This window comes from Teleopsis dalmanni, chromosome 2, assembly GCF_002237135.1.
Source record: "Teleopsis dalmanni isolate 2A chromosome 2, ASM223713v2, whole genome shotgun sequence".
NCBI classification, from domain to species: Eukaryota; Metazoa; Arthropoda; class Insecta; order Diptera; family Diopsidae; genus Teleopsis; species Teleopsis dalmanni.
Genome location: NC_051847.1, coordinates 125,540,856 through 125,552,521, shown reverse-complemented (window position 1 = coordinate 125,552,521; position 11,666 = coordinate 125,540,856). Strand labels below are relative to the sequence as shown.

At 29.1% G+C, this 11,666-nt stretch overlaps 2 protein-coding genes across 4 annotated transcripts; one reads left to right on the top strand and one right to left on the bottom strand.

Moving 5' to 3' along the window:
• Positions 1 to 2,002: 2,002 nt before the first annotated feature.
• On the bottom strand, positions 2,003 to 7,696 carry LOC119685607. 3 transcript variants are annotated; one of them, XM_038099940.1, is made up of 10 exons: positions 7,514 to 7,696; positions 6,024 to 7,046; positions 5,005 to 5,952; positions 4,065 to 4,918; positions 3,811 to 3,963; positions 3,360 to 3,745; positions 3,081 to 3,294; positions 2,819 to 3,013; positions 2,271 to 2,690; positions 2,003 to 2,201 (listed from the first exon to the last, which is right to left on the bottom strand). In XM_038099940.1, the coding sequence occupies exons 1-10, from the start codon at positions 7,539 to 7,541 to the stop codon at positions 2,073 to 2,075; spliced, it is 4,350 nt and encodes a 1,449-aa protein (XP_037955868.1). In that variant the 5' UTR covers positions 7,542 to 7,696; the 3' UTR covers positions 2,003 to 2,072. The 3 variants fall into 3 exon arrangements, with proteins under 3 accessions (XP_037955868.1, XP_037955869.1, XP_037955870.1); XM_038099941.1 differs by having other exon boundaries at positions 6,024 to 7,154; positions 7,514 to 7,695; XM_038099942.1 differs by lacking the exon at positions 7,514 to 7,696 and adding an exon at positions 7,232 to 7,287 and having other exon boundaries at positions 6,024 to 7,154.
• A 1,805-nt stretch (positions 7,697 to 9,501) lies between these two features.
• LOC119685606 (glycine receptor subunit alpha-3-like) lies at positions 9,502 to 10,533 on the top strand. The gene is made up of 3 exons (XM_038099939.1): positions 9,502 to 9,615; positions 10,064 to 10,247; positions 10,303 to 10,533. The coding sequence occupies exons 1-3, from the start codon at positions 9,503 to 9,505 to the stop codon at positions 10,531 to 10,533; spliced, it is 528 nt and encodes a 175-aa protein (XP_037955867.1). The 5' UTR covers position 9,502.
• The last annotated feature ends 1,133 nt before the right edge of the window (positions 10,534 to 11,666 follow it).

Below are 11,666 nucleotides of genomic sequence, written 5' to 3'. Positions count from 1 at the left end.
ATAGAACATTTTAGTATAAATGTTCACATAGTCTGAATGCTATACCCTATTCAGTGATTGTCACTTTTAAAAAACTTGTAAATTTGTTAAAATCCTACCAAAGAAAAGTAGAAGACACTAAAACGGTGGAAGCAAGTCGACGTAACGTGTACACCATCTAGCCTACGAGACTAGATAAGATGGTATACTCAATTTGAAACTGTTTAAACGACTACGCTTTATTCTACTCGTATTTTTGTTGCGCAGGGAAGTTGTTTTATTTTTTGCCCATTAGGACATGAAGGTTGAGAGGTATATGCAGACGTTTTAGATTTTTCATGATTATTTTATATAGGGTAATCTCCAAGGGTCTTGATCAACCGTGCTATAAAATTTCTTAAAACAGTTTTGTTGATTTCTTCTTAAATTTTTTTTTAAAACAATTTTACACACTTTACCCCTTATATGTTATAAAAATACAGCAATTCTTAGGTGGATGTTTTCGTGATCCTTGTGATAGTAAGGGCTTAATTTTACATTTAACATTTCAAATTAACATTTTCTTCTTCCCGATGCAATGTTTCATTTCTTTATGGGGAAGCAATATCCACAACTAGTCCTCAAATTGTAATCCATTTCACAATAATTGAGGTTTGGTTGTATTCCTTCATACTGGTATCTTAAACTTCTTTGTTTGTCGGTAAAGATACTTAAAATTTTCCTCAAATGACCATCTTTGCATAAGGTACACTTAACATCATTATAATCATGAAACATAATTAACATAATCTGCATAATTTGCAATAACAGTCGAGCTTTTTACCATTGAAGTCGCCTGATTTCGCCTGCTCGCACACCCCCTAAAGCCATCGGCATTGGCAATCCAACCACTCCGACGTATATTTTACTCTTTTTGCATCTTCTATTCTTGACTTTGTATTTTAAAAAAATAACATTTAAAATAAGAATTTTGGTAATACATTTATTTCGTATTATTAATTAATGTAATTATTATAAGATTATTATATTATGAGTACATTTGCGCACATTTTAGTGCAAGCGCCAAAAAGGCTGAGTTATTAATGCACAGTTGTAATAAGATACGTAAGCAATATATATGTATATATAGATTTTGTATATAAATTTTATAATAAATGTTATTTAAGTTTTTACTTATATGGATAATTCCAAAAACCAGTAGACGATCCAATTAATACAGAGTTTAATTTCTGTATTTTTTTCTTAATAGTAATACATATTTTTGTGCCCTTTTTACAAGTGCAGAATAAATTATTGAAAAGTCTATTACAGTTCTAATAAACATAACAGACATAATGTATATTAAAACATATTGATATCAACGATTCTATATTTCAAACAAAAAAGACAAATAAGTTTCAAATATTATAACTTTGTCTTAAATATAACTGAAGGTAGTCATTTTGAAACGATAATGTGTATTTAAAATAATATCACGTAAATTAATACAGATGTAACTTAAATTTATATCACAAATGAAGTAAATAAATAAATCAGGATAAGCTGATAAAATATTTTTTCTTTCTTATTCATTTTTCGCACTATTCTTATACATATGTTTATTCAACTAAATACTGAGATCTGTTACGAAATAAATAAAATATCTTAGTGAAGAATAATAAATTTACAATTTTGTACGAAAGTTTTAAATTTAAATATTACAAAAATGGCGTTAAACATTTTGTTTTTCTTATGTGAAGAGTAGTTTATTAATATAGATTTACATAATAAAAACAGCTTTAATTACAAAATAATGTCATTTGGTTAAGTGCATAATAAACACAATAGTAAAGTAACATAATAAAATGTTAAATGTATTATGTTCCGTTGTTGAAACAAAATAGAAATACTAGTTTATAATTTATTAAACTGCATAAAATATAATATTAATATCATTAGTTTTACTAAGCATTTGTTTTTATATATATCTCGCATATCTTTTAAAATATATTTTGAATTTCGAGAATATCAATACATATTTTTTCGGATAGGTTATTATTATGTTTTTCTTATATGTATTATTCTAAAAAGTGCATTTAATCAAATTATTACGTTTACAAAGGATAACCTAAAGCAGCTGACAATAAAGGCTCCCATGAACGATTAATATCAATATAGAGCATAGTACACTGCTCAGCAATCAAATCATCCTCATCCAGTACAGTAATAGGGAATAAATCATTCTGTCATGCATTATAAATGAATATAATGATGTGATTAATTTGATTTATTTTAAAATAATGCATACTTACATTTTTCGACTGCCATAATTGTTCCAAAAGTCTTAAAAATCTTTGCATTTCCGAGCTACTCGAAAAAAATATAACCAAATCATCTGTACATTCACGTACTTCTTGGCATGAAAATTCTAAAATACACCACCAAGTATCATTATGTGATGGTATTTTAATACCAGTCATATCCTTAATATCAGCGCAAGTTAGTATTTCCAACCCTGACTTAATACCATAAACACTATACATATTCGAATAGTTTGATAGATTGTTCGCCGCTTTTGTTGTTTGCTTCACAGATGTTGGTGTAGATGATAATGTGCTTCCACCTGCACCTAACGTAGATTTTGATATCTGAGATAACATTGTGGGTGTTGAGTTTGCTGATGACCAAGAACGTTGTGTACCTTTCACTGGAGTACTCAAAGCAGAATTCAACTAAGAATTATAAAAATAATGTACATTTTTATATGTCAAACAATAATCAAACAATAAATACGTATTCTATTTATACCGTAAATATTTTATAAAAGAAATTTAATAATTCAAAAAATTATAATATTTACCAAACTGCCCGTATCGTTATTAGTATAATGCAGCTCTGCCATATCTTTTCTTTCTTCATTTCTCAAATCTCGCGGATTATTATGCTGGTTTATTTGTAATGGTGCCGTAAAATCTTCTCTCAAAGTGATTAAATAATTTTCAGTTACCACCAAGCTGCACCCCAACGTTTTATGTTTTTTTTGCATTTCAAAAAGCTATCCAAACAAATATATTTAAAATTAATATTCTATTCTATATATTTTTATATGTTCTGTATCTTACCCCACTTGCTGATTGTAACAGCGCTTGTAACCATTCCGAAGCAACATACTCATCCGGAGCAGCTAATTGCAATAACTCTTTTTTCAACATAATTTCAAAGCAATGTGGTCTGCCCGTATTAATTGCACGTCTAGCACCTTGACATTCTGCTAATGCCATAGCCCAGCTAGGAAGTTTATTATTAGAATCGTTAAACATGTACAAAACACCCGCTCTAAAAATACATAATATTTATGATTAAATAGTTTTATGATTACACAAAATAATATAAGTACTTACTTTAGTAAAAAGTAACCAGGACTCCATCCTTGTTTAGTACCTGCATTATAAGATTTTACCCGTCTATGCATTAAAAATCCTTTGATATTCGGTCCCAAGGGTTCCTGCTCATTACCGATCGTACCAACTGGTATATTAACGACAGCATAATACATCCATATATCATTTTTGCCCACAGACGAATTCTCGCGAACAAATTTTCTTAATGGTGCTAAATGCTCAAGTGTCAATTGTCCAACAGCTGGCAAAATCGAACCGCTACGCCGAGTACACAATTCTAAATTTGCCACAAGTCCATAAGCTGGATAAGGACCACCGGCAAGTAAAACCTGTTGCATATCACGCATACTATTACTAAGCAGCACAGTATTTCCATAAGGACCCATCTAAAAATAAATTATTTATTTTTCTTTGCATTTTCCATCTTGATAATAAAATTTCTCATATTTACCAATATAACATCTAATTCAACATAAGGAAGCACAAATTTTGAACATAACCGATTCCTTACCAAATCTGTTACATACAACGCTGTATCAGTTAAAAATACAAGCACCGGAGTCATAAAACCTTCACGACTATATCCAGTATATAATTTAAATACCTGAAAACAAAATTGTCAATTGTCAATTGTCAATTAAAATCATATGCATTCCTTAATACATATTATAGTATATATTTAAAAATTTCATAAAATAAAATTACCTTCATTAATTGCTCTGTTTTATCACGCAAAATATGTAAATGATGTCCATTAAATATATCGACCGATATCTCACCAATACCCAATTCAAATCGTGCTACATTCCCCTTCAAATCTGATTCAATGTTTATTAATTCGCGGCGAGGTGAATTAACTCCAGACATTTCTATTTCCATTGCTATTTCTGCATTCAAATCGTCAATGAGATCATAATTCTTAGGTCGTACTCCTGGAACATATAAATCATTCGCAAATAGTTTCTGCTCATTCTTAAGTTTCCCAGCAAAAAAATCATTTTTTCGTATTGAAGTTTCAAGTATTTTCTTTTGCGTTACATTACGTAAAAATCGATTTATAAGAGATGTTTTTGCGGGCTGCTGTGGCGGTCTCAGTAAATTCGGGCAATCTGTAAAATTTTGTCGATCATTCGAATCTGGATAATCCACTATAACAATATCATTTTCATTTTTATCGGTATCAGTAGTGATTGTAAGTATATCATCGAATTCATCACTAAGAATTGTACTTTTAGAGTCGCGGCCATTACCGCCCCGTACTCCAGCATAATCATTAAATAGATCTGGACTTAGTAAACTGTTTTGTTCACTCATTGTATTGACACCACTAGTTCCGTATCGAGGTGGTTGTATCATTAAATTATTAATACTTGTGCGTTTCTTTAATGGTGATGGAAGATGACGCGACTGCTTTTCTAATGTGCTTCGAAAATCTTGACCTATAACCAAGCTGCATGTACTGCTGCATGTATTTACCGAATTCTTTAACTTTGGTTGCGATTGGGAGTTTGTAGAATTTATTGAATCAGATTTTACTGATGACGATAATGATATGGGTGCTAAATTACAAAATAAAAAATGTTAATAAGTTTTTTTTTTTTGTTGACTACTAATAAACAACTATCCTTAAATATTAGTTACTTACCTATGTCATTGTCAGGTGTATGAATTTCTTTATTTTCCTGTTGCTTAGAGCTCTTCTTTGAAGATTTTTGCAAAGGAGTGCTTGCGTTTGACTCTTTAAATCCACGAAAAAAATTAGAAAAAGTTTTTGCAATTGGAACCGATATAAATGCGTTACGCAATTGATTGTGTTCTGGTTGTGCTATTGGTGTATTTTTTTCTGCGAAATTTAAATATTTATTTTGACCATCTTCAATAAATGAATTCTTTTCATACGAAACCCCGGTGTGCTCGAAAACTGTGCTTTCACAATTTATAATAAATTTATTTCGAAATTGCTTAGTTTCTACTTGAACTTCTGTTGCACTTGCAGCTTCAATTGCAGTTGTTAAAACATCATCCTTATCAAACTCTTCTTGTCGCTGAATACTTCTTACCACAGATTCAGTTTCTTCTTCATTTTTTAGAACCAAAAGATCGACATTCATATTTTTGCGACGTAACTGTTCATCAACGTTATGTACAAACTTCTTAGTAGTTTGATTTTGTTTTGATCCATCTAGACTTTTACTAAGAAAAGGTTTTGCTTTTAATGGTGGTGATTCTGAAGGATATTTGCATAGTTCTTTCCTCATCAATTCAGCAGACGCTTGTTGTTCCATTTCAGGCAAGCATTCAACTACTGCTTGCAAATCTTCGGACCCTTCAGGAACACCTCTTTCCGGCAAAGGCATAGTAAATATGCTCTTAAGAGAACCGAATATCATTTTACTACTATTATCAAGTAGCATGTTCATGTCATGAACGTTGAATTTTTTAACTTTTGAATTAATATCTTGTTCATATATAAAATTTGTGTTCGTCTTTTTTAAACAGCTTGATTTCGGCTTCTTTTCCTTATTCCATACAGATTTTTTAGAACTCTCATTAATATTATCAATATTTGGTTCAGAAAAATAGCAATTATCACCTATAGTATGAAAAATTAAAAATTAAAAATATAAAATAATAATAATACATCAACATTTATTACTAACTCACCAATTAAATTATTGTTTGCATTACTTATACCAATGCAATCGCAAGAACTACTTTTAGCTTGTGCATACTCTTGCCGGTTTGAGTTTTTATCATTTTCTTCCGAATCAAGACTAGAATTAGAACTAGAACAAGAGCATCTGTATAAATGATGAGTCTCAGCACCAGAACCTTTAATGCTACTGCCATCTCTTTGTGGCTGATACTCAAAAACTCCGGAATTATCATATTGTAAGCAATGGCTTTCATTAGTATCATAAACATCTGAATTACCATAATCTAAAACATCTGAACAAGCATTACGATATACAACACGACGCCTGCGTCTACTATCGCAATCTTCTTCACCCTGCAACTGAGCACATAATTCAGTCGGAACCTCACTTCTGCCATCTCCCTCTGAGCACCAAGAATAACGTCCTGCTACACCAGTTTTTGGTAGTAACTTCCGCCCATTTTTATATGTTATAAATCCATGTTCAATGTGAATATTATCAGTGCGCGTATTTTTTAGTATATCCTCATGAAAAGAAACACGTTTCTTGGGCACTTTTGGACCTGATTGAGTCTTGCGAACTTTACGTCTATAAACAATATTTTCTGTTGTATCAAAAGTTGAGCATGTACTTGTTGTCATAGCTTCCTCTATATTTGATGTACATTTAGTTACATTTGAATTCGTATCTACAGTCTCTATTGCAGCTACTTGTATCAATCCATTCAGTTCATTTGAAGAAGCCATTGCAGAATATGATGTCAATTCCTTAACAGGATTTTGTGCCTTAATATCATCAAAATCAAAGCCAGTTTGTGATGTTATTGATTCAATCATAAATTCACTTGACTCAGAATCAAGCATTTGCACACCTGAATCACTTGGAGTTGTATCTTCCAATGTACTATTTACGCTGGATATCATGTTTTGTCCGTTATCTTGTTTACTTGATCGATTATCTAAAATATTTTCATTTAAACTGGCAACCAATGGTGACTCCATTATTACATCATAACTAGAAGATGATCTCTCTGTGTGTGATTTGAAATGTTTAATTTATACAAAAATTCAAAAAAAATTACATTTCATTGAAGAGTGTGTCTTTTGATTTGCCAATTAGAACTGGATAAAATTACAATCTTAAACAAAAGAACGTATTAGAAATCAATTATAATTTATTTTTAAGGAATATTAAATAAAGGTCAAAGAATCTTACATTTTGATTTATCATAAATTTCATTACCCAATTAATATCAATTGTTCTGATTTCAATAAAATTAAACGCAAAATATTACATTGCATTCTATTGTACATAAATTGAAACTATAAAATATATCAAAACACTACGTTACAGCACTTATAAAAATATAATCAAGTTGGTAAATAAAATTTGTATTCCGTAAAGATAAGGAAAATCAATATCGAAACTTTAAAACAATAACATAAAGAAATCCCTATTGTTAGCATCGATTTTTGACAATTTTTCAAAAACTCCTACCTTCTGGAATTTGTCGTAGAAAATCCATTTATTTTTTTTTCTTTTGTTTTTTTGTTTTGAATTGATATATAATTAACTTATTTAATCACTATATAAACATATAACTTGTTAATTAACAACTCAGCTATTCTTAGTAAAATACTGCATATTCTTAATCACACTCATACGATTTGTGGAATGAGAAAATTGCAGTACAAGTGACTGCTTCAATAAAATTGAACATTTTGCTGAGTTTAATTTAAAATCCTGCAGATGGCAGTAACTTGTAATTTAAAATCATATGTTTATACCCGCTTTAAACCAGGCATGTTATTATAAATAAATTCAACAGTTTCGAAAATTTTTACAAAATATTTTTATATAAAATAAAACTTTTCAATAAATTCATTTAATTTATAATATGAAAAATCCACTCTGAAGTTTCAATATTCTTCACAAAAATGAAATGAATAATTGAATTCAATTATCAAAATCAATTACATATATATTATTTAATACGAAATTAATTTTATTTCATTTTTTAATTGTATTAAAAATTATATTGATATCATATTACATATCTAAATTCTATTTAATTTCAGGCTTGACATACGTTCACAATAACTCATTGTGCAAATTATTATGTTGTTATTCTAGTGCTTTGTTAATAAATTAGCGACAGTGAAAGTCTTAACATTACCAACGCCCTGGACGTGATATACTAATGGACTATCTAAATTCATAAGAAAAACATTGCGGCTGTCACTCTGCCGATTGAGCAGTGAAAAATGTATAGTTATTGTGCACTGCTTAATCTGATCAAATGATCAAATATATTTCATAACTTTTCTCACTTTTTACGTATACTAAAAAAAGAAAATAAATAAACTATATTGGAAGTAAAAAACTACTTTTTTGACTTGTATCTGGCGAAAATGTGTTTTTGTTGCCCTAATCCGTCGCCACACCGCGTTTATCCCTACCGCCATTACTCATTATCGATACATAACAAATATAATCAAACTGTTACGGTTAGATGATGCTTTCTATTAATATGTTAATATGTATGGTTTGTATGATTTTGGATATTTCTTCACTACGTTTTTCATCTTACCAGTAATGCAAAGGATAGAAAAAACTTCGCGATTAAAATAAAAAACAGAAGTATGAAAAGATCGGTCATACCCTAAGTAAGACTTATAACAATATTGCTGACTTAGAACCTTCAAGTTGCAAAACTTTAAATAATGTGTAGGTGACTGATACCATGTAACAAAATTTATCAAATTACATTTCTTAAGCAGAATCCCTAAGATCATAAAAAGAAATATTGAAATAATAATTAAAAGTTTGAGAAAGATTTATACAATATTATAATGTAATTAACATAATAATATATTATTATGTTATCAAAAATATCTCAAAAGTATTTATTTCAAATAACATTAGTGTTATATCAATTGTAAGTTAACATATCCATTATAAATTTATTTTCAATATTGATAAAAATGATAAATTATTGTATAACGAAATGGCAAATTGTATACTTGTCTCAAACAAATGGACAAATGACCAAATGGACAAATGTCAATTTCAAATGCAATGCGTATATAATGAGTATAAAATGCAATTGAAGAAACCTTAGTAATTTAATAATAACACCTTGAAAAGTAACACTATTTTTAATATAAGTTTTTATTTGACGAAAACATGCAGAAAATTGCATTATATTTGAAAATATTTTTAATAGTTTAATAACCGAATATCTAAAATGTGCATAAATTTATTTGTCTATGAGAATTTATTTGTTGCACAAAAACCGTTAAAAGCTTATTTTAAATGTATGCATTTCAATTTTAACAAAAGTAAAACTTTATTTTCTAAGTATTGCATTAATAAAAACATAACGTGTTTGATTGATTGATTGATTGATTGATTGAAAAAATATAAATAAATGTAAATATTTATGGGAATGCATACCTTAATAATATGAAAGTTCAAGTGTTCAATATGCAAATAATTTTTAAGCAATTATGCCAGCAAAAATCTTTATTCGTTATCATGATTTACTTTTATTTATTAGAAAAATCAATATTGCTCTGTAATTGTGTTCATGGATTCAGGTATGCTTTCATTTTATTATATTTCTTTTTTAAATATAATTATTTAGTGACAACATAAATTTACAAAATATTTTATTTTTATAAAATATCATCATGAACTATTTAAATACATATATAGAAAGCAATTTCCCAATTATATGTCGTATAAAAGGATTTTGCGCAAATTCTATTTTCGCCTATTAACATTTAAATGTTAATATCTTTCCTGTAGTTGCTCTCATAAAAAGAATTTTATAAATTTATAACTAACATATCTTACGTTCGTAAAACAAAAATTATTTTATTTAAACTATAAAATTTTTTAAATGTTATGAAATTAGCTACGATATGTGTTAAAAAAATAATATTATCTCTTGCATTAAAATAGCTACTACATATCTTTTATAAAATAAAAAATAAATAATAAGTAACTTTTTAAATATTTTGTATTTCTTTTATGCTATATAAGAAACAATACCGAAAGCGCCGAACTTGTTTCACACTATGAATCAAGTTTATCATTGCCAGACATTCTGCCAATACCATCAAAAACTTATGACAAGAATCGTGCACCCAAATTATTGGGCCAACCTACTGTTGTATATTTTCATGTAACAGTTTTATCTTTGGATTCAATTAATGAAGAATCTATGGTAAATTCAAATAAGTTTCAATTTGTTTATTCAATTTATTTGTTGTTTGTTATAGACATACGTCACTGATATATTTTTAGCACAAAGTTGGCGAGATCCACGACTTCGACTTCCTGAGAATATGAGTGAAGAATATCGTATTTTGGATGTCGATTGGCTTCATAGCATTTGGCGTCCTGATTGTTTTTTTAAAAATGCTAAGAAAGTTACCTTTCACGAGATGACAATACCAAATCATTATTTATGGCTATATCATGATAAAACATTATTATATATGTCTAAGTAAGTATATAGCATATATATGTATATGAAATAAGTTGGAAAACAATGTTAATGCTATCTTACCAGTGTTTCAAGTAATTCAATTTTTTATTATGTGTTTAATAAAATCAAATATTGTCTGCATATTACTATTATGACATATGCCAGAACTTAACCAAGTTATTCATCTTTTATTTTCATTTTTTTTTTCAAAATTCATTTAAATTCCAAATATATTTCTCAAAATCTATCTGCATATTACTATTATGACATATATATGTTTTGTTACCCTATGCCAGAACTTAACCAAGTTATGCATCTTTTATTTTCATTTTCTTTCAAATTCATTTAAATTCCAAATATATTTCTCAAAATCTTTGATGGTGTATGCAAACGGTTTCCTACTTAAATGGCATAAATGCGCAAATACAATTCCGCGGTTCAAGGAACGAAAAAAATCGTTTCTAAGATTGGTGCATTTTCAGTATTTGCCTGACTATAGAGTGTCAAAGAAAGGTATGCCTGAAAAAAAACATGCAGTCATATAATTCACTGTATGCCACGAAATAATATAATCCAATAAACACCGTTCTTATTATTATTTACAGTTATACATTAAGACCGAAAAGTTTTCGGAAATTCTCATTTAAAATTCGCGCGCTGTATATTTTTCGATATTTTAAGTTTATGTAGTTTGGCAGCACTGTCCTTAATTACTATGCCAAAAATGAGCGCGATCTGTCAGACAGTTCGTTTACGGCAGCTGTTGAAACCAGTTCACCTCAGTAGGGCGTTGCGAAAAAAACAATGGAAAAAAATATTGAACAAAGAGTTTGCATCAAATTTTGTGTTTCGAACGAAATTTCGTGTGCAGAATCGTTGCGAATGCTACAAAAGGCTTATGGGGAATCAGTTTTATCGAAAACTCAAGTTTATGAGTGGTACAAAGCCTTCCAGGACGGTCGTACGACCGTCGAAGACATTTCGCAACGCACTACTGAGGTGAACTGGTTTCAACAGCTGCCGTAAACGAACTGTCTGACAGATCGAGCTCATTTTTGGCATAGTAATTAAGGACAGTGCTGCCAAACTACATAAACTTAAAATATCGAAAAATATACAGCGCGCGAATTTTAAATGAGAATTTCCGAAAACTTT